We start from the raw sequence: 23,773 nt of genomic DNA, 5'->3' as shown, positions 1-23,773 counted from the left end.
GACCAGTATGGGCCCCGGGGCAGGCTATAGAGTAGATGATGGGAAGGGTCCAAAACCCTCTTAGAAAACTGTAGGTCAAGAGCTCTGCACATTTTCTCACTTTTTAAATTCTTGGAACCTATAATGAGTCGTAGTCTCAGAGCAGTGTTTGCACATAGTATGCGGTAAATTTATTTTCATCAACTAGCCTTGGATCTCATAATAGAGATCTATGGGAGAATGAATTCTGATTTCTAGGCAATTAACTAACATGCTCTGGGATGCAACATTGTAAATTGTGACTGGCTTTGAATTTTTATGCTTTATAAAAAGTTGCTGTATGTAAACTGGTTGTAATCATGGATTTGACACTGCCTCATGGAAGCCGCCTCCCCCTCCCTTCCATGGCCCTCGCCCCCCACCACGGTAATCTGGTAGTCCTCATGGGTTCACAAAGGGGAAGTAAACATCTGATAAGCAGTATACCAAGGTGATTCTGTTCCTTTTGGTAGCTTTTGTGAAAACAAGGAACAAGTATCTGACTTTCAATTCTACTTCCAAAATAGAAAACGTATAGACTACAGCTCATTGCTATTCAAAAATTCATAGCTTGTTAAGATCTAGTCAGTCTGTTTTTACAGTTGAATTGTTGTCTACTGAGTAACACCAGAAGGCAAAGAGTGTTTTGTGGAACTTGAAAAATGCCCCCTTGATGTTTCTGTGCTCTCTTGATGCCATACGAAATGATGGGGTATTTGAGGTTGCCTAAATAAATCAGGGAACCCTGTCTTCCTCGGAACCTTGTAGATATTTACATATTTCTCAAGGAAGACAAAGTTTACAAATGCTAGCACTGAGTAAAGTTGTTAGTTTTAAATCTTCTGTACTGAAGAGTTGCAGTTTTATTTTTAAATGACATTCCATTATGAACACCTTTTTAGGGACTGGGAAAATGATCATGTATCTTAGCAACTGTTACTTTCTAGAATGTACATGAGCTGGCTTGACTGAGAAGTTTCAATCATTATAAAGCTTCCAAAATAACGTTCTAGTAATATCTGAAAAAAATCCATGTAAGATAACAGCAGACATGGGGTAAATTTACGTGCCAGAGAGAAGTGTTTGAAATTGAAAAACTTAAAACTAATTTCACAGAATGAAATTTAAGAAATTATTTCCTTCCTTCCACCTGTCCGTCATTTTATTTTCTTCTGAGACCAGAACTCATATGCCTGACACCCTTATTTTATGTGATGGTTGTATAATAAGATTTAAAATGACTTCATCCCAATGTCCCCCCCCTCCCCCCTCCAGCTGCCATCCTACCCCACACTCCCTGCCCTGTTCCTGAGAAGTCTGCTCGCTGGATGGGGAACTGAGTCCTTTCCTCCAAAGGTGCGGATACAAAATGAGTTGCATTTTAACGTTTCGTTTTCTTAAAAACCTGGTGTTCTGCCCTATGTTCAGATAACTGTGGAGCATAGAAATGTCTGTGCAACAAGAAACTAAGGCACCATTTTTTCTTTTCCTTTCCTGTTTTGCCTTGGGAGCAAAAGCAAAGACTAATGGGAAGCCAGGTGGCTGGTCAGTCTGTCTCTTGGCCATGTTTGTACCAGCCAATCTCACTGCGTGTCAAAGGCTGCCAGCCCACAGACCTAACACCCTGCCAGGCAAGCATCTTCTTCCTCTAGAAATAGGGAAATAAAGGCACAAACGTACCTTACAAAAAGAAGTTGGTGAATACCAACTGGAAAATCGTGACAGTTTCAGACAACTTTGAAATGTTCTGGGGTGTTTTACAGAGGAAGCCATCCCTTTCTTACGACCCCCGAGAATGTGTGCCCAGCTGTTTTCTTCCCCGATGATAAACCCATAATCATAATAGAAAATCTTCCTCCAATGACTGCCTGGTACTAGATGCCTGAGTGCTTACACATCAGCTTGACTTACCAGCAGATATTTCCTTAACATTTGCATTAAAAAAAATTACATAGATCAATGTGTGTTTTCACAGGGGTAGTCCTTGAAAGGGGTCCTTTTGGGAAGGACATCGCAAGCAAAAGCACTGGGAAATAAATTAACATCAAGATTTAGAAATGTATCAAGGAATGGAGACTTTTCTGAAATCATGTGCAAAATCAGAGTATCAATTTGTGTCATCCAGATACAAGGCTAGTGTCCAGAATGGCCCCGGTATTAGGGACCGGCAGATTGTTCTCTGAGACACTTGTTTTAGCGGGGCTGGTGGTGGGGAAAACACCATCAGTCGGACTGGCAGGCATTCTCTGACCCTCGCTACTGAACTTCCTCCACGTGAGTCGTCTACATGATGATGTCGTAGACCCGGCCCACTCTGCCCAGCCACTCTCTCACGGCCTGGCGCACGCGGATGTCGGTCACGTGACAGGTCAGCTGGCTGATGCACGGGAACACCGCAGGCTGGAGGGCCATGAAGGTCTGGTCTGGAAGGATCTGAATCTGGTTGAGAACTGTTAGCACCATGTTGGTCCATGCCTAAGAGAAAGGATTCAGGGGGGAATTAGCAGCTTTTTCCTGTGGGGTCATCTGAATTCTCAGGGGGGCTGCTAAGCCCTGCCAATTGGCAAATGAGTTTTCTCAGTCTTTGGGCTGCAACAAATCAGTCTTTACTAATTTGATGTAGCTACTAGGAATTGTCATTTTAAGTTCATATATACAGGAATGGCGAGACTCCTCTAACACTCCGAATACCTGGTGTCCAGCTTTTGGAGACTAGAGGCAGAACTCATGTTGTTGCCCTTCGCTTTACTGTGCTTCCCAGAGGGTTTTTTTCCCATTTGCCCACTTTGTGTGTCTCTGTGTCACATTTTGGTAATTCTCACAATATTTCAAACTTCTGCATTATTATATTTGTGAGTGTGATCTGTGATGTGACTCTTACAACTGTTCTGGGATGCCGTGGGTTGGGCCTATATGAGATGAACTTAATCGATAGAAGTGTGCTCTGACGGCTCCACTAATCACTTTCCCGTCTCTCTCCTCGGGCCTCCCTGCTCCCTGAGACACAATGATACTGAAAATAGACCGATGAATAAGCCTACATTGGCCTTTAAGTGTTCACGTGAAAGGAAGAGTCACATGTCTCTCACTTTAAATCAAAAGCCAGGAATGATTATGCTTAGTGAGGAAGGCATGTTGGGAGCCAAGACTGGCACAAAGGCCTAGCTTCCAGCCTACATTAACCAAGCTGGGAACGCAAAGGGCAAGTTCCTGAAGGAAATTAAACGTGTGACTCAAGTGAACACAAGTGATAAGAAAGACAGACAACCTGAGTGCTGACAAGGAGAAAGTTCGAGTGGTCTGGCTAGAAGATCAACCCGGCCCCAACGTTTCCGTTAGCCAAAGCCTAATAATCCAGAGCAAGGCCCTAACTCTCTTCAATTCTTTGAAGGCTGAGAGAGGCGAGGAAGCTGGAAAAGAAAGCTGCAAGCTCACAGAGGTTGGTTCATGGGGTTTAAAAAAACCAGCTCTTTTCCGAAGAGCCAAGTTCCCGGGGAAGCAGCGAGTGCTGATTAGAGGCTGTAGCAAGTTCTCCAGAAGATCTGCTGAAGTAACTGGTGAAGGTGGTTACACTAAACAACAGATTTTCAACACAGATGAAACAGCCTTCTGTTGGAAAACGATGCCATCTAGGACTTTCATAGCTAAAGGGAAGTCAATACCTGGGTTCAAATGTCAGGCTGACCCCCTAATAACGGGCTATCGCAGCTGGTGACTTTAAGTAAGTTGAAGCCAGTGCTCATTTACTATTCCCCAAATCCTAGAGCCCTTAAGAATTATGTGAGATCTACTCTGCGCTCCATAAATGAAACCACAAAACCTGGATGACAGCGCCCGTTTACAGATGGTTCACTCAATATTTTAAGCCTATTGAGAACTGCGACTCAGAAAAAAGGATCCCTTTCAAAATATTACTGCTTGTTGACTATGCACCTGGTCACCCAAGAGCTCTGAGGGAGATGGATGATGAGATTAATGCTACTTCTGTGCCCGCTAACACAACAGCCGTTCCACAGCCCGTTTCTACTTTCAAGTCCTTATTTAAGCAATACATTTCATAAGGCTGGAGCTGTAAGTGATTCCTTTGATGGATTTGGGCAAAGTATATTGAAAACCTGGAAAGTATTCACCATTCTAGATGCCGTTAAGAACATTCATGATTCATGGGAAGATGTCAAAACATCAGTATGAACAGGAGTGTGGAAGAAGTTGCTTCCAACACTCACGCATGACTCTGAGGGGTTCAGGGCGCAGTGGAGGAAGTAACTGCAGGTGTGATGGAAACAGCAGGAGAACAAGAACTAGAAGTGGAGCCTGAAGGTGGGCCTGGATTGCTGCCATCTCATGGCCAAACTCGAATGGGTGAGGAGTTGGTTCTTACCAGTGAGCCAAGAGAGTGGTTTCTTGAGATGGAATCTACTCCTGGTGAAGATGCCATGAAGATTATTGAAATGACAACAGAGGACTTAGAATACAACACACGCTTAGTTGACGAAGCAGTGGTGGGGTTTGAGTTGACAGATTCCCATTTTGAAAGTAGTTCTAGTGTGGGTACAATGCTATCAAACAGCATTGCATGTATATGTCAAAGAGTAATATGTTAAGAGTCACTGCAGCAAGCCTTATTGTCGCCTTATTTTAAGAAAGTGCCACAGCCACCCCAACCTTTCAGCCGCCACCACCCTGCGCAGTCAGCAGCCATCAACATGGAGGCAAGGCCCTCCACCAGCAAGAAGATTGACGTGTTAAAAACTCAGATGATCTTTTAGCAATATTTAAAAAATTAAGGTATGTGTACATATATTTTTCGACATAATGCTATTGTACACTTTACAGCATCATGTAAATGTAACTTTTATACGCACTGGGAAATCAAAAAATTCATTTGACATGCTTTGACATTTGCTTTATTGCAGTGGTCTGGACCCAAACTTGCAGTATCTCCAGGGTATGCCTGTATAAAAATCTTATTTATTTCTCAGGTTTTTTTGTGTATATAGTTTATTGTCATATTAGTTTCCATATAACCCCCAGTGCTCTTCCCCACAGTGCTCTCCTCCATGACCATCGCCCCCTTCACCTTCCCCCCTCCCCCTTCAGCCCTCAGTTCTTTTTCTGTATTTAAGAGTCCCCCTTGATTTGCCTCCCTCCCTCCCTCTCTCTCTCCCTCCCCCTTTCCCCTCCCCATGGTCCTCCGTTAGGTTTCTCCTGTTAGACCTATAAGTGCAAACCTATGGTATCTGTCCTTCTCTACCTGGCTTATCTTGCTTAGCATGACACCCTCAAGGTCCATCCACTTTGCTACAAATGGCCAGATTTCATTCTTTCTCATGGCCATGTAATACTCCATTGTATATATATAAACCACATCTTGATCCATTCATCAGTTGATGGACATTTAGGCTCTTTCCATTAGTTGGCTATTGCTGAGACTGCTGCTATGAACATTGGGGTACATGTGTCCCTATGCATCAGCACTTCTGTATCCCTTGGGTAAATCCCAAACAATGCCACTGCTGGGTCATAGGGGAGTTCTACTGATAGTTTTTTGAGGAATGCCAGACTTTAGCCTCTACTACAAAGCTGTCATCCTCAGATTTTTAAAAACTCTCTTGCCTTCTCATAAAGAAGAAACTTTATTTTTTTTTGTGAGATGGGGAGGGGGGAAGGGCAGAGAAGGAGGGAGACAGAATCCGAAGCAGGCTCCAGGCTCTGAGCAGTCAGCACAGAGCCTGACATGGGGCTCGAACTCATGAACTATGAGATTATGACCTGAGCTGAAGGAGGCTTAACCAACCGAGTTACCCAGGCACCCCTAATGAAGAGACATTAAATTATCAGTTGCTAGAGTGCCTAGTAAACTGGTATAAAACTCCCATATGTCTGTGTTAGACTAGACTGGAAAAAGTCTAGTCCAAGATGATTTTTGTGGATTCTAAAGTTTAGTACTACGTTCAAAATACTTTAGAGAAAAATGAGGCATCTTGCAAGATTCATGCTGAGTCCAAGTTTATGTTCATCCTAAGAATACATTTTTGTGCAGCTTCATAGACTCCTAGGATTGAAGGTCTTCTAACTTATGCCTACAACAGGAGCCCACAATCTAAATGCCAGAAGTGTTTTTAAAGGGCTCCTTATCACTCTGGATCCCTCTATTTCTCAAGTCTTACACTGAACAAACAATACCAACACTGTTTCCTTCTCAGGCTGAGTTTTTGACGCATCACAGAATGACAAATACTAACTATATGAGGGAACAGAAACGCTCAAAGCCCTCTAAGGAATGAGAATTTTTGTGTGCTCAGAATGGGTTAGAAAAACTTGAGATGAAGAGAGCTCACTGGTATAACCACATATTAACACACACTTTGCTTTTTTCATTTAGGTGTTTCTTCAGTGCATCTTCGAATGACAAACTCCAGACTCAATGCCAGAGAACGTATGTTCACTTTAGAAGCTTTAGCTTCATCTTACTTATTCAGGTGAGCTCCAAGTTCTCAATCATGTCTCTTCGAACCCATAAAAATGATTCCTGACATTATGTAATAATCACATTTCAGGTTCAGATAGATACTGTGTCTTAGGCTCAGGCAATCCTCTGACTTTGGAGGGAAACTGTCACCTCTGAGAATGGGTGAGAGGGTTCTGCAAGGGGACACGTCTGCCACTGTCTGGCCCTGGGAACCCAGCCTCCCTCGGGCACTGCCAGGCGCGCCTCCCTGCACCCTGGGCCCGCAGGAACCCACCTGGATCTGTGCTTCCGCGTCCCTCCCAGACACACTCAGGGAGCTGCCGGTGGAGCCGGAGCGGGGCCTCTTCTCCTGCCGCAGCAGCTCGGGGCCCGCGCTGAAGGAGTGCCGCATCTGCCCTTGGTCTATCAGGTGCTGTGGACGCTGCAGCAGTGGGGAGTCCTGGCCCCGAGGACCCAGTGGCTCTCCCTTCTTCTCTACCTTGACCTCTTTGGGGAACGTGGGCAGGTTATGCTGCTGTTTCCTCTTCTTGTATTCAGTCATCAACTTGGAAATGGTTTTGTCGGCCGCCATAGTGTAGATTTTGTTACCCGCGTTCTCCCACCATTCTTTCTTCCGGCTGGGATCCTTCTTCTCCACCTTGGGGCTCGGGGGCAGCAGCAGCATGTCCCCGCTGCCCACCCTCAGGCTCCCAGACTCGCCTGCGTGATCACGGGTCTGACTCCGGTCGTCCTCAGAAGGGGTGTCTTTCCCCGAGAAGCCCCCAGTGGATGGGGTGGAGGACTCCGACTGGAAGGAGGGGAGGATGAAGAATGGGTCACTCTTGAAGATGGGGGCCTCTTCCATGCTGTTCTCCAGGTCCAGGTGCATCTGGATGTAGTTGGTGGACAGCTCCATGCACAGCTGGTGCAGCCTCTTGACCAGCCACACCCAGTCCGCGTTGCTGATGGGCTGGACACTTAGCGACGGCATCCGGGCCCTCCACTGCCTCTTCTCCTTGCCTCTCGGGGGGCTCACCTGTGCAGTCTCCTCAAAAATGTCTTCATCCTCTGATGAACACTGCTGGGAGGAGTCCGTGCTTCTCTCCTCGTCCTCAAAAAGGACTTTCTTCACTTGCTCGGCAGTGATGGTTTCTTGGTTGGTGAGAACTGCACAGACCAGTGCGTGGAAATAAATATTAAAACTCATTGCAGACTGGCGGTAGAGGTTGGCAGCGCCTCCGATGCCGGACACCTTCTTCAACAGGCACTTCAGCCCAGGGCTGGTGTCAAACTCCCTCGCCGTCCGGTACGAGTCCAGCAGCAGGTCGAAGATGACCGCCAAGTTCTGCATGGAGATGTACCTGAGGAAGCCGGCCAGCTTGGCCTCGGGCACCTGGACCGTCTTCTCCTCCCCAGGGGAGGGGCCCTTGACGAACTCTTCTAACAAGATGTCATATAAGTTCTGGAGTAACACTTGATGAGAGAGCAAGCTCACCACAATTTCCCTGAAAGAAACGCTTCAAATGGAAAGAAAGAGATTGATCAGTAGCCTTCTGCCGAACATGAGGTCCTTTGAAGAGATTCAGATGTTACACGTTTTAGAATGATCTAGGCGAAATTATAAACTACTTGTATTTTAATGCTTTCTTTTAAAAAGGGAAAACTTCTTGGGGCATTACATGGTAACCATTTTCATCACGATTAATGGGATTGCTGATAATTCTTAAAATCTAGGAGCTATAATATTAATGTTTTATAAAAACTTAAATACAGGCACACTTATGGGATATGACATTTTATTTCCTTCATAGCTACAAGTAAGAAAATGTCAAACAAGAAAATAACTTCTGGTCAATTCTCTGAATTTTAATTGGTTTTCTTCTCCACCTTTGGCCTTTTTTCTCAAACTCAAAGTTGTTAGCAATCTCATGGAAGTCTAGCTTTCTAGGGACCACACTTGCTTCCCAGGATTAACTGTTAATCCTCTAGGGGCATATGTGTAAAAACTTCGGTGCTTCCAGCATGTGAGATGGAGGAGAACCAAACATTTGCAACATTAAGAAATAGGTCATTGAGCGTGAGCTTGTAAACCAAATTGAGGAGAGAAAGCAGCATTCACTCAGCACACGGAACTGTCTTCTGTGTGCTTTCCTGCCAGCATGGCCACGGGACTCCTTTGGGGGCCCGAATGCTCATTTGGATCCATGGAGAGAGCCCTCATGTCACCTACGTGGGATGGGGCAAATCCTCCCTAGACATCTGGCCAGGACTCCTGGCAGAGAAGCAGGCACAGCCCGTCAGTCACAAGGACAAACAACTTCCTGCTCTTCCTCATCAGGGCACGGCCCACATAAGGAAGCCTTAGAAATGCCCCTTGCTGACGTGGCCTTTTCTCTTTGGTTGGATTCTTATACTAAGAAAACAATTTCAATTCCAGGTACTACCTTTCACTGAATATTTGAATTCACCCATGTGGTTTGTGCTTTCACATTCTTTTCATTGCTCTTAGAATTCCATGAAAATAGTTTATGCCATTATGTGGCAAACTCATTCCCATGATGGGATGATTATAAAATTATGACAACTCTTATTAATGTTTATTTCAAAAATCTGACCGTTATGTTAATATGACTAGTTATGAGCTTGCATTGAAAAATTACTTTTTTTTTTTTTTAACAGAAAAGAACACAAATGCTTCTATACATTTAAAGGCTGACCTGCCCCTTTGTGCAGTGGTACATTAAGGGAACACGGTAGGCTCAGCAAAGATGGAATGAGTGAGCAGCAAAGAACCCCTTATAAACTGTGACCTTTTCTAACAAATCACTTAAGTAACTGTTTTGGTGGTAAAGTGCACATAACATAAAGTTGCTATTTTAACCACCTTAAAAAGTACAATTCAGTGGCCTTATGTACATGTGCAATGTTGGGTAACCATCACCATTATCTATTTCTAGACCTCCTGCATCTTAAACTCAATACTCATTGCATAGTAACTCTCCATTCCCCCTTCTGATAAGTTAACTAATTAGTTTTAATTTTTTATCTTCCCCCTGATAATTTATTTAAGGTATTAGGAACCCTGAATATGCATTTTTCTGAAGAAGAGGGCTCTAAACGCCCCCAAGTTGGTCTAGTACTTTGTGTCTACAACTATAGGATGCTAACTATAAGGGAAATCCTGTCGCCAATTACTGAAGTCTACACCCTTGTCTGTCTGTTTCACTACAGTATTAAGTCCTCTAGGTCCAGGGCAGTATTTTATTTGCCTTTGTCCCCAGGGCCTGGGAAAATGTCTGGTGAGAGGAGCACCCAGTAAGTGTCCAAGACAAACCGAGTAACAAAAACTTATTCTTTCTAAGTGCAGGTGCCTGGACAGAACGTTCTCCTTGAGAAATGGCTCTGACGCCTCAGCCCCGTGTCCCTGGCAGCCTGGACCTCTGAAGCAAGAGCCACAACCAGAGGGGTGAGATGATCAACCTTCTGAAGGTAAAAACACCACAGCCCAGAAGACATGACCTGTCACCTTCTCTGAGAACTGGAAAGCCCTTCACCAGCAAACACTTAAAAAGAGGGTTGAATTTTGAATAATGTTTGAATTATGGAGGATCTTTATCAACCGGGATAGTCCCTTTGGCTAAATGTGTGTGTGCAAAAGGACAGAAAACCCTCTTAGGTTCAAGCTAGCTGATGTAGCAAGAGTAAGTACTGAGGAGATCAAGATTTCAGACAGATACCAAACAAGTGAAATAACTGTTTATAGACAAGCCACTCTTAATTACCTTATAAAAAAGACCTGGAGCCAACAAAAATCAACAGATAATTTTTCAGTTTGTTGTGCCCAAGTGTTTCAACATTTTTCTCAGCATCGAGCACACCCTGTAAGGAGGGGGCCTTGAAGAGCTTCTGATCCCAAGTGCACAGGAAAGCGCTCCGCAGGGGTTAACTGCACAACAAGTGGCTGACCTGAGACCTGCTGATGTCAGGTCAGAGAGGAACAGATTCATAACCTTAAAGCTCAGGACTATCGGTGCCAAAGGGGTTTAAAAACTGCGCCCAGGTTTCTCTTTATTCATATTATAATCTGAATTTGATTTAGGTCTTCCCCCGCCCCCCCCATGGGTGATTTCAATATGGGCTCTTTGAGGATGCACTTGAGGGCATATAAATGAACTTTCCCGAGGCCTAACTCCTCTTGTCCTCTGTCCTGTGCTAAGTTAAGAATCGTGTGTAAGAGTCAAATCCAAGAATGCAAAGTGGCGCCACCCTTTGGCTATGTCCCTGGGTAGGTGGCCCAGCCTCTCTGAATGATTCCTCGTAGATAAAATGGGAGTGAAAATACCTAGCTGTGGTATTGCACATATAGTGCTCAACTACTTATCATCATTCCTATTCGTGTGTTGGGAGTTTAAAAATGGAAATTTCAGTCCTGGCTACGATCCTTCAAGTCTAGGCACAATAGTTTTTAGGCAAGATGATAATACTAAAAGGGCACGAGTCTTGCGGCAGGCAGAGATTGTTCTGTCTCCTGTATTGCTCTGAAGAAGTTGATATATTTCTCCCTGAAATATTATAAATCATGCCTCACTTACAGTTTTTTAAAAAGGGGTATAATATAGATAATCCTATACATACACTGAGTTGTGTACCCCCGACACCATTCATATGTTGAAGTCTGAACCCACCGTCCCACAGTCGGTGGTACTTCGTTATGGCGGCCCTAGCAAGTTAGTACATGTGAAATGTGGAAACTTTGATGAAAACGTGAACAGTTTTCTGTGAAAAGCTTGGCTAAAGGACTCTATAAATGTCTCCAGCATTCTTAGCCAAAGCTTGGATGACAATGAGCCAGAATGGAAAATAAGTGAGCTTTGCTTGCTATAAGTCCCCGGCATGTCCGAGCTGGTTAGCTGCTCACCTCTTCTTGGTGTGACCGTTGGGCTTCTCGTCAGGAGGCAGCTCAATGATGAGCTGACAGGACTGAGCGTGGTCGAAGTTGTTTGGAGTCTTCGGTGAGCACTGGGTGTCCAGCATGAACACCTGCAGAGGCACGCAAGGGCACAGGTCAGAGCTCCGCCGTCCTCGGCCTGACGCCACCAGGGATCAGCTGGGTGGCCCTGCGAGTTGCTTTGTCTCTCTACTCATTGTCTCACTATAAAATAAGGTTGATATTGAGGTTTCCTACCTGGTATGTTTGTTGAGAGAATTCATATTTGTGTATTAAGTACACATAGTATTAGAACAGTAAATATTCAGAAGTTAGAGGCTAATACTAATACTACTACTTTTATCACATGACAGTTCAATACACTCCAAAGAGTAGGTGCTGCTATTTATTATTATTTAACACGGATTAATAAAGAGGGCCTGTGTTTAAAAAAAAAAAAACCCACCACAACCCTCTGATTTTGACATTATATTCTATCCAACACAAGAATAAGAAATTTTAATTAGGACCTCCTGTCGGGACTACTGATGTGGACCTGCTCCTCTGCCAGATTGTGGGAGAAGTGACTATAAGAAAATAGTAACCACGTATCAATTCTGACCTCCATGATCCCGTTTTACATGATTTCACAGACCTTCCCTACTTCCCTTTGGAAATGGAAGTAGTCTTAAGAAATGTTTCCTTTCCAACATTTGTAAGCATTATCAGATTATCTGGGAGGAAGGTTGGGGACTGAGGAAGCAAACAGAAATATTAAAAAGTAAAAGGTTCACTAAGCAGTCTCTGCCTTTCTTCTCCATGAATGATCTATTATTTCAGAAGAAGACTCCGTGTTCTCACTGTGTGACGTATATAGTTTGGAAACTATGTGTCCGCACGTGGGAAACATCTGTCTCTGGCAGCGTAATGGCTTCCTAGGAGAGAAGCTACCCCACGAGGACGTCCCCTCGGCGGTGCCTTGCTGCTGCAGCCGTCCACGCAGCCTTGTGGACGGGAGTGGTTCCTCACTGCAGCCTTCTGACCTTTCTTCAGTTCCAGCCTCCACGGACTGGCCACGGATGCTTCAGAGGGATGTGCTTGCTCCCTTCAGAACAGCACAACCGTCATGTCCTGGGATATGGTGAGTGTTGATGGGAGAAGCGGAAGGTAGAAGGGTGTCACGCTATGTAAGAGTGCTGGGGAAACTTCTCAACTGATAATCAGGGCATCCTGGATTATTGATGTACTAAGGGGAGGTTTTACTAAGAATTTAAACAGATCTTGTAGAGCAAGAGAGCCTCTGAACATAACCACTACCTCGATTTCTTCTAAATAACTTGAACATACTTATTCAAGGATTCAATCTGACACTGCATATACATTTATAAAATTGCTTAATATTTTATTTATTGTCTTATTTGAGGCAGGGGAGAGGGATAAAGAGAGAGAATCTTAAGCAGGCTCAGTGTGGAGCCCAACGTGGGTCTCAATCCCATGCTTGGATCATGACCTGAGACAAAATCAAGAGTCAGACCGTCAACCTACTGAACCACCTAGGTGCCCCATAACTGCTTAATATCTTAAACAGACCAAACACATATGTGCAAAATGTCTGCTGCCATTACATGACCGACGGTATTCTCACCCACGCACTATTATGAACACATGTAAATTTAGGAACAGTGTTCAATAACTGCGGGAAGCCCCGTGCAGGGTTTCTTAGAGGTAGACTGACATGTCACACCAGTGTCTGGGGACTAATCTGTAGTTAGCGCTAATGCTGGAAGGCCTTTTGTGATTCAGTAACTCACTGCCTCGGCAGACGTTGACTACGTGCCTTCTACACTCCTTGCTCTAGGAACACCAGGGCAAATACACAGAATATACTCTCTGCTCCTCAGATCATCACAACCAACTTTTGTGAGTTCTCTGATACCTGCCGGAAGAAAAAGCCATTGGTACATGGTGATCCCTGCATGAGTAAGTATATTTTAATTTCACTTATCAGTGACATTCCACTGAAAGTATGCAACTTGTGTTAAGCTCTGTATGAGAGATCTCAGGAAAAAAAAAAATCAAGTCAGTCCGCCATCCTTAGGCACTCGCAGTCTGGCAGTAACATCAATGTTTAAGCAAATACAGATAATCCAAGCAAGACAAGTGGTGCATGAAGTGTAAGTGGTCAGGCAGAAAAAGGACTCTTTCTGATCTGGGCACTGGAGGGCGCAAGAGACATCATAATGCTGTTGACTGGGCTAGGCATTTCTCATAAAGGACAGTACTGACAAGACGCAGAGCCACTGTCCCTAAGGGAATGAAAAGCGGTCTGGTGATGCCAGACCTTCAGGAAGAAGCTTCTAGAAGCCCCCCGGGATCACAAGCCCCAGCCCTTACCTGCTGAGCCATGGCTCGAATGCGCCAGTACTCGGCCTCCGCACTGGGGGAGGAGGACGGGGCCGCCACCCTCACCTGGCAGCCCTCCCCACTGAAGCTCTCGGTGCCGCTGTGGAAGCAGCCCAGCAGATCCTAGGGAGAAACACAGCAGACATTCCCTGGGTGCATCCAGCCCCCCACTTCCCTGAGCTGACACCGTCCCTGCGTCCGGGACAAAAGCACTGATCTGACAACTTCTTTCTCACCCTCTGCAGGATTTCAGGTGAGATGGCCTGCTCAGGGGAGGAAGGTGGAACCCGGATGCCCGACTGGACAGGCAGGAGGGGGCCGAGGAAGGCTGGATCCCGCTCTGGCTGCCCCTGTCTGCACTTTACCTTGACCGGCTTGAGTGTGGCCGAGAATGCGTCCTGCAGGGCACAGCACGCCAGCCTCCACATCTCCTCCGTGAACACGGGGCCTGCTGTGACGAGGACATACCTGCCCAGGAAAACGAGGGAAGAGATCCTGGATGTCTGTGGTCACCTGGTGTAAGCCCTTCCCGACGCATGCACAGACTTATACCAGTCTCGCTGCCTCTCCTTACCCCTGTCTTCCATGTGTGACATTCCATTGTCCGAACACAGTTTCCTAAAGCATGTATGTGACTGTAGAAATATCAGTGGGTCCCCAGTATGAACAGGGCAATGTTTAAGCTCGCATGCAAGGCTGTATATATATTCTGTGCTAATTTTTCCATTCTAGCTCCATTTTCTACCACTCCTCTACAAATGACAACCAAACTCACAAAAAGCCTCCTGTCGCTTGTAACTCTGCATGCTTATGTTTGTGATGCTTTGCTTGTGAGTCCCCACCGATCAAAAGCTTACCTATCTCGGGGGATCTGACCCAAGTGTCATTAATACGAAAAGCCCTTGCTGACCACCCTGCTCCCCGGTCCTCCTGCCCCTTTTTGGCGTGGATGGTAACTCCTTACTATTATCATTTTTCATGGGTCTTTTTGTTATGTCTTTCAGAAAAGGCTAAATCCTCTCGAGGGTAGGGATCTTACTACTTATGCAGCGGGATATATAATGCCTAACACAATAAATATTTGCTGATTAAACCTGAAATGAGGAATTATTAGTGTAAAGTGTGTATATGTATACATATATGTATATATGTCAGTTTTACTTACAGAAAGCAATCCAAAGAGTAGATTTCTGTAACAAAAGAATTTAGTTTTCTTGGATTTCATAATAAAACCCCTTAATTTTGTGGAGAGCAGAGAACCTTTTTCTCACCTAATGCAGGAGCAGCCCACCCGGGAGATGGTCTCCGTGGGCTTGGCCACACACGCCACCAGTAACTCAAACAGGTCCTTCAGCATCGTGTTGATCATGCTCTCATACCTGATGTCTAAAGGGAGAAGACAGACCAAGATTTCACTCAATAGTGTTGTAAAGGAGGGGGCTGAAATGGCATCTGTAGCAAAAGGAGGAAGTCTTATAAGCACCTGGGAGAAAAGTAATTTTCCTAGAGTTTTTAAACTCAATTTTAGCTTGTATTACCATTTCTAGATGAAATATGTGGTTTGCTTTTATGGGTTGAGGTACAAAGTTAAGCATATAATTCATAATAATGTCTAAGTAGGCAGAATGTAGCATATACAGCCTGAATAGGAGCTAGTAAAAAAAAAAAATTTAAATTCTTCAAAAAACAAAAAAGAGGAAAATGAGACGCATACCTTCCTTTTTGCTGATAGCCTAAGTAAACTGAGTTCAATGCTCAGCAAACAAAACCTCTCCCGTCTTACCACTGTTTCAACTTTTCAGTCTGGCGCACTCTCTCCAGACCAAAGAAGGTGAGCCTTCCCCAAATTACATTCTATTTGTCCAATTCAAGGACTACGTCTGTATTCTTTCCCTCAACATTCTTGTGATGCCACAGATTCAATTTCCAGTAGGACCCTCAAGGTTCTGTCCTGTGCAAAGCGCAACGATCCAGATGAGAACATCTACCCGTACGGATAGTTAGTACTTACATGTGGAAAAATCCACTTTTCTTTTTTGTGGGGCAAACTGTCCTTAAACTTAGCATAGCTACCATTTCTTATCTTTGCTTTTTGACTCTCCCTTGGGGTGAATGTTTCAAAAGATTTTCTAAGTTCTCCAACAAGAGATTCTCTTACCTCATCTCTTCTTTTATAAAGAAAAGAGGCATATAGAATTACTTTTTAGTGCTTATTTCTTGTGGGGGTGGGGGGCTGAGAGAGAATTCTGAGCAAGCTCCTCACTGTCAGTGCAGAGCTAGTGGTGGGGCTTGATCTCATGACCTGAGCTGAAATCAAGAGGTGGATGCTTAACTGAGCCACCAGGTGCCCCGGCATATGGAATGATACCTTCTAGGGTTAACAGTGCTTTTTCTTAGGTTCTCAAACTTCCAACTGTTCCTATGAAGAACCATGAGCAAGAATCTAGATTTCACAGATGTTGCCCCACTGGTACCACAGCTGACCCATTTCTCTTGCCTCTAGCTCCTGCTCTGCTGACTTCAGTATACTATCTACCACACACTTGGTGATGTTTTCCAAAGCACCACAGATAAGACAGTTCGCCCCTGAGCTCTGAAACAACTTCTTGCCTATAATTTAGGCTGTTCTAAAATCTTATCCCCGCCATTTAGCCTCCCCAGATGAAGCAGGAAGATCTACTCCTGTCACTTTTTTAACATATTATGTATTTGAACTTGCCTCCCCTCATGCACAGACTTAACTAGATGACATTTTATTTTTAGTCATATATGTATTTTCATTTTGATCACCCACAAGAAGGTAGGCAGTGACCATATAATTCTATTTCAATCATTTACAGGCAAGAATCATACACTGGTATTTAGATAAATATTTTTTAAATATTTTATTTTTAATACAGAGAGAGACAGAGCATGAGAGGGGGAGGGGCGGAGAGAGAAGGAGACACAGAACTGGAAGCAGGCTCCAGGCTCTGAGCTAGCTGTTAGCACACAGAGCCTGACGCGGGGCTCGAACCCATGAATGTGAGATCTGACCTGAGTCGAAGCCGGAGGCTTAACCGACTGAGCCACCCAGGCGCCCCCACACACTGGTATTTAGAGCACTTTTAAATGATGATGCTTCCTGCAAAACAAAGCCTCAGCGTGGCCTGCGGTGGCGCCATAGATACCTGAGTGTATGAAGCTCTGAATGTGCTCCACCACCAGCTCACAGGACAGGCCAATGGCATGCTTGAAATTAGCAGAAGCCACATCCCAGTACGAATGATCTTTATGGCTACGCCGGAGCCAAAGGGACATCACAGGGAGGAGAAGGTGAACCACAGCGTAGATCCCAAACCCGGGTCCTGGAAAAGAAAAGTCAGCATGAGAACTGGGGTCGCAGAGCTCTTTGGTAGTGAGAGGGGACGCTCCCGCCATCGCCGGGCACTGCCCGTCTCTTTCACAGGCGTCCCCCACTCTCTGAGAAGCTGCAAGGGAAAAGAATTTACTACTGAGTGGGATATATGTGGTCTTTGGTGGCATTTTTCTTGTTTCTGATGATTTTACTTATGAAAATGACACATGAATAAGTTCATAAAAATATTCAAATACCAATAAGGCTAAAGGATCACCTGATTGACTTCAGTCCCCAGATATAAACATACAGATACATATACACATAAGAAAATACCCTCTAAAGTGTAAGTACATATGTCTATATGAAACATTCAGAAACACGTTAACATGTGTTAGAGATCATTCCGTTGTTAGCAAATTTAAATATTCTTCATTGTGACTGCCCCCTACTATTCCATTGTACATACACATAACAGTCACTTATCTGGACATTTAAGGTGTTCCTAAGCTTTTGCTTTATGGACAATGCTATAATGAAAATCCTTGTGAAAGTGATGGATTTTCAAAGTCTGATTACAAAAGTAAGGCATCCAGAAAACACATGAGAATACAAAGAAGAAAAAGCCTCACCCACATAGATAATCACATTTTGATGTTTGACTTCTAGTCTTTTTGAATGTACATGTATATTTATAAATGCATAAAATGTCATAAATTTGATATTGTACTCCATAGTATATATACTTTAAATATTCACAGATACTCATTTTAATGTCTGTAGAATATTTATATGCTCTTAACAGAATTTACTTAACCCATTTAGGATCTTCATAATTTTTTTGGTATTCAATATATTTCAGCAAGCATCATTATATATACACTTTATCTATTAACTTAGAACATTATCAAGACTTCATTAGTTTATGATAAATATGAAACTTACTCAAACTTATTCTTACTACTAAGGTATTAACTGGTGGGTTCATTTCTGGTTCTGATTTCTGTAGTTTTTTGGATCTTGGGAAAATCTGCATGTGTACATGTACATGCTAAATTTGATTAATTCGAGAGAATAAATTCCTGAGGGCCATTCTTTTCCTGTAGTACTAAGGTACTAGATGACCACTAAATGTCTTTTTCTAAATCTAATCACATTTGACCTTTATACATTCAAAATCTTGCTGTCTTGGGGCCCCTGGGTGGCTCAGTTGGTTGAGTGCTCAACTCTTGATTTTGGCTCAGGTCACGATCTCAGGGGTGTGGGACTGAGCCTTGCCCTGGCCTCTGCACTGAGTGTGGAGTCTGTTTAATGTTCTCTTTCTTCCTCTTCCCCTCTCCCCTGCTTGCGTGCTCTAAAATAAAAATAAAAAGATCTTGCAGTCTTAATATTGCATACATATATATGTGTGTGTGTATATGTACATGTATGTGTGTACACACACATACATATGGTTTGTTTATGTCACTGGAGACCCCATGAGTCCTACTGACAGCCCTGGGCCAAGAGCATGTAAGATCCAGTCAAAGAGGAAGACTAATCCTGGGACAGCGCAAAGCCAACACCCCTCGCCTGATTATTGTGGGAGTCCAACACGCCCAACTGACTGGGTAGCACGCATGATTTATAAGTGGACTAGTGGGAAGACATGGAAACAATAACAGGGCATATCTTATACATCACTGCATCATAGCCATTCAACAGGTATTTACTGAGAATCTATGATGCATGGAGCTCTGCCCCAAGTCCAGGGATGTAGCTGTGAAACAAGCAGACACTCACAATTACCCTCCTAAAAAAAGTCATATGCATAAGCACTCCCCCTGAAAGACAGACATAGACATTCTTACCAGGTGTTTTGGTAACATCTCTCAACAGCTCAAAGAGTAAATCCAGGGTGGGTGGCTGGTGCTGCCGTGGACAGTTGGACACAGCTGCCGTTAGCTGCTCCAGCAGGATGATCCAGACTTCTATCAGCCCTGGAGAGCGGAAGTAGATGTCTGTGAAATCCCATTAACCGTAATACAGAATCATCATAAGACCAAACTAAAATCGTTAGATTAGCAGTGTGCTGTATGGATGTGAGGCATCTCCCAGTGGGGTAGCCCGCAGTGTCTACAGCAAGGACAGACTATGATTTACACATTCTAACAAAGTCAAAGGGCAAAAAATGCCCCAATTTCTTCTTATTCCCCTACAGGAAGAAAGTGATGTGATAAATTCTATATTGAACCAACTGTCAGATTTCTTGGAAGCCGACAATACCAAAACAATAAAATATCCTTTTGTATCAACCAAGTATATCTTTAAAAAAAGCTTTTTAATGTTTATTTTTGAGAAAGAACGTGAGAGGGGTGGGGCAGAGAGGGAGGGAGACACAGGATCTGAAGCAGGCTCCAGGCTCTGAGCTGTCAGCACAGATCCCGACATGGGGCTCGAACTCACAGACCATGAGATCATGACCTGAGCCGAAGTCAAATGCATAACTGACTGAGCCATCCAGGTACCCCTAAGTATATCTTTTTTTAAAAAATTATTTTATTATAAATACATAAAAATTTGCTGCTTTAACTCTATACATAATTATGTATACAATTCAGTGGTATTAATTAAATGTATCGCTTTGTGCAACCATCCCCACTACCTATTTCCAAAGCTTTTTCATCATCTCAAACAGAAAACCTACAAATATTAAGCAGTAACTTTCCATTCTCCCCTTACTCCAGCCTCTGGTGTGGCCTTTATGGAAAACAGTTTGGTACTTCAAAAAGCTCAACAGAATGACCAGATGACCCAGAAATTTCTCTCCGGGGCCTCTACCCTAAGGAATTGAGAGACTGTAGACTGTAAAGTCTACCCTACTTTCTGTCGTTATGACTTTGCCTACTCTGGGTATTTCATATACGTAGAATCCTACAGTATTTGGTTCTGTGTCTGGCTCATCTCACTTTGCATAAGGTTTTCAGGGTCCATCCGTGTTGGAGTGTGTATTAGGACTCATTCCTTTCGATGGATGAATAATATTGCATTGTATATCACGTTTTGTTTGTTCATCTGTTGATGGACACTTGGTGGTTCACACTTGGCTATGGTGAACAAGGCAGCAGGGAACATTGGTGTGTAAACATCTTTTTCAGTCTCTCGATTCCTCAGGGTAGAGAAGACCCAAAAGAGAAATTTCTGGGTCACCTGGTCATTCTGTTTAGCTTTTTGAAGAAACACTGAACTGTTTTCCATAGAGGCCATAACATTTTACATTCCCACGAGGGTTCTAGTTTCTCCACATTCTTGCCGACACTTATTTTTTATTGTTTTAACTGTAGCCAGCCATTCTAGTAGGTGTGAACTGGTATTTACTGTGGTTTTGATTTAGATTTCCCTAAAGACTAATGATGTGGAGCATCTTTTCATGTGCCAATTGGCCATTTGTTATATTTGAGAAATTACTGTCCTTTGCCCATTTTTAGATTTGTTGTCTTGTTGAGTTTTAGGGCTTCTTTATATATTCTGGATATTAAAGGCTTATAAATTGGACTTACAAATATGTTCTCCTCTATTTTTTTGACTGACCTTTCTGGATAATGTCCTTCGATGCAAAAAAGTCTTTAATTTTGATGAAGTCTGAGCCATCCATTTTTTTTCTTTTGTTGCTTATGTGCGCTAGTCTATTTTCTTTGCTTTTCTCTACACCTCATTTTTCCCAAGGGCCTATCATTCATCTCTAGTATCTCCTTTTTTTTTTTTTTGGCAATCTATACATTATTTTCAATTTACCTGTCCACATTGCAGGTGGTGCTGCTGGCACGCTCTCATCCTGTGTCCATGCAAATCACTGCCCTTATCGCTCACAGATGGGGAACGGTCCACACAGCATCAAAAGAATCATAAGCCCAGGGCAGCACACCCCAGTACACAGTTCCTCTTTCTCCTCTTCAGATTTCATTTTTATTTCTTTTGAGAGAGCATGCTTGCATGCACATGAGAGTAGGGGAGGGGCAAAGAGAGAGGGAGACAGAGAATCCCAAGCAGGCTTGATGCTGTCAGTTTAGAGCCTGACGTGGGGCTCCATCTCATAAACCCTGGGATCATGACCTGAGCTGAAATCAAAAGTCAGATGCTTAAGGGGACTGTGCTACCCAGGCACCCCTGGAGTTTCATTTTTAAAACAAGATACTTTTAGTGTTGTTCATCACTAGGCAAGGGAAAAAGCAGGAGATTCTTTGTATTAGATCCAAATAATTTTAATTTGCATTTACCTAAGCACTATCTGAGCAACATTCCTGTTCACGAGTGCCCTTGGAGATATGTAAGCCTGCAGGTCAGATAACTGATACAGAGAAAGGACTCTAGCTTCATCCAATAGGACTTAGAATATTAAAAAAGCCCACTCCATTTTATTTTTGAATCTTCTAATTTTCGTGTGAAATGTAACTGTATTAGAAGATGACAGCTTTTAAATATTCCCATTAAAATGGGGTACTGGGATGGCTCAGTCAGTTGAGCATCTGATTCTTGATTTTGGCTCAGGTCATGATCTCGCAGTTCATGAGATCGAGCACTGTGTTAGGTTCCACGCTCAGCATGGAGCCTGCTTGGGACTCTCTCTCTGCCCCTCCCCTACTCATGCTCACATATACTCTCTCTCTCAAAATAAATAAATTTTTTAAAATTCCTATTAAAAAAACTACTTCCACAATTTTGAATATCTCTATTAATAGGAAGCAAAACCAAACCCATGGACAATAAATAATATTAGATGACAAATGCTCTCGAATCTCAAAATATAAGCAGATGTGAAGAAGCTAATTTACAGGAAGTTCAGAGGACAGAATCACATGTTCTGCACTGCTATAAGGGTCCAATCAAATAAGTCCACATGGAAAACTCCATGGGACCCTGGCCTGTACTTCTTTAACAAGTGAATTGCCAAGGAAGGAGAAAGAGTTGAAGAGGAAAATCTAGAGATTGCAAAGGATTTAAGAAATGTGTAGTGGAGATTTTATGTGAATCCTGAAAATTAACTGACATAAGAAAATAGGAAATAGAACACTGAATGGATATTTGATATTAAAGAATTATTATTTTTAGGCATGACCATGGAATTAATGGTTATGTTTGTTATCTTTAAAGAACACATACTGAAACATTTTCAGATGAAATGCTATAGTGATTTGATCTAAAACAGAGGAAATGGAGGGAACAGAGGGAGGGTGTGTGTGTAAATATCTAGTAGTTGAAGCTGGATGATGGGCACATGAGGGTTCATTATGCCATTCTATCTAGTTTTATCCATCTCTGAAATTTCCATAAGGCAAAAGAAAAAAAAAGGAAATTATTTGCTTTTGGAAACCAAAGGAATAGCATCTAAGAATGTAACAATTTTAAATACTCAGAGCCTTTGCTTTAATTCCTTTCTCTGGTCTAGCAATATTTCATATGTAACTGTAACTTTAAAGGCCTGATGAATTGATAACGTGGAAAACTTTAGATAGGTGTTCAGTGGAACCTTATCCAGAAAAAGAGGGGCTGTCTAGGAGAAACAATGGGTCAATGATTTGCACAAATGGAAAAGGGGTTCCTGACAGCAACTCTACACAACTGTTCGACCCATTTACAACTGTTGTAAACACTGTATTAGAGATAAACAACGTTAGCATCTGTTTATCATTGTCTGGGCAGGAGGTTTAAGAGACTAAGTAAAAATTATTCGTAACTAATCATTAAATGAAACCTCTCTTAGGCAACATCCAGCCAACTTCCAATATTTTCACTGTTCTCTCCACTAGCTATTCTTTCCTATGGTTCTTCCTTAAAAGTATTCTAAATTAGTGAGGTTTTACTGTTTATAATCCCTACTCTCATAAGTGAATTTATAATAGAAAAAGAAAACAAAAATTAAAAACTAAAAAGCAAATTTAAAAAAAACCTCCCCCCAAAAGTCCTTCTGCAAGCGTTTGAAACAACCTGTGATAGATTATATCGTGAAGGATATAATTTCCATTTCTAGATCTAGAAGAGGGCAGGGTTGACGGACTCAGAAGACAGCAAGCGTGAGCATGAGTCAACCCATCTGAAAATGTCCCCAAGTTACCAGACTGAACTCCAATCCACAGGAAATTACATGGGAACTAATTTGAAACACATTCTTTGAAATTATTCTTTTAATGAGCTTTCAGTTCCACCAGCCACAAATAGATCCTCTCTTCAGTAGTAGCTTAATTTCCCCAGTCTCTAACCAAATAGTCCTGCAGGAAGTAATTATATAATGATTGTGTTTCCTAGAAGGTATTAAAGACAATTACCAGCCAATTTAAGTACCAATGCAACCACATTCCAATTTGCTAAATTATAGAGAATTCAGAGTTAGAAACTATAGTTAGTGGAATCTGCAGATTCGTACTGAGTTTTGATGGAAACAGAAAAGGATGGGTTTGGAAACACGACATCAAGTGATGTTTTTATTTTTTATTTTTTTAATTATTTATTTATTTATATTTATTTTTTTTAGAATATAACACTATTTTTTAACATATGCAATTATTTTCCATCATTTACAACACAGTAGTTACAATGACACTCCAAATGGATAAGCAAAGTAAAAAATCAGAACCCCAACTTCTATTTCATGTAATTAGAC

General features: G+C 42.8%; 1 protein-coding gene across 1 annotated transcript in view; it reads right to left on the bottom strand.

The window, feature by feature from the left end:
* Positions 1 to 1,299: 1,299 nt before the first annotated feature.
* Positions 1,300 to 23,773, bottom strand: part of ARFGEF3 (ARFGEF family member 3) — a 177,319-nt gene continuing 154,845 nt past the window's right edge. Inside the window, exons 28-35 of the mRNA XM_029943237.1 lie at positions 18,987 to 19,115; positions 16,970 to 17,146; positions 15,071 to 15,185; positions 14,165 to 14,267; positions 13,791 to 13,922; positions 11,388 to 11,509; positions 6,765 to 7,986; positions 1,300 to 2,493 (exon numbers count right to left, since the gene is read on the bottom strand). Coding sequence (XP_029799097.1) covers positions 2,302 to 2,493; positions 6,765 to 7,986; positions 11,388 to 11,509; positions 13,791 to 13,922; positions 14,165 to 14,267; positions 15,071 to 15,185; positions 16,970 to 17,146; positions 18,987 to 19,115 — 2,192 coding nt within the window. The 3' untranslated portion in view covers positions 1,300 to 2,301. The remainder of the gene's footprint in view (positions 2,494 to 6,764; positions 7,987 to 11,387; positions 11,510 to 13,790; positions 13,923 to 14,164; positions 14,268 to 15,070; positions 15,186 to 16,969; positions 17,147 to 18,986; positions 19,116 to 23,773) is intronic.

Source organism: Suricata suricatta, chromosome 7 (assembly GCF_006229205.1).
Source record: "Suricata suricatta isolate VVHF042 chromosome 7, meerkat_22Aug2017_6uvM2_HiC, whole genome shotgun sequence".
Taxonomy (NCBI): Eukaryota; Metazoa; Chordata; class Mammalia; order Carnivora; family Herpestidae; genus Suricata; species Suricata suricatta.
Note: the sequence above shows the minus strand (reverse complement) of the source record. Positions and strands in the feature narration are given on the sequence as shown.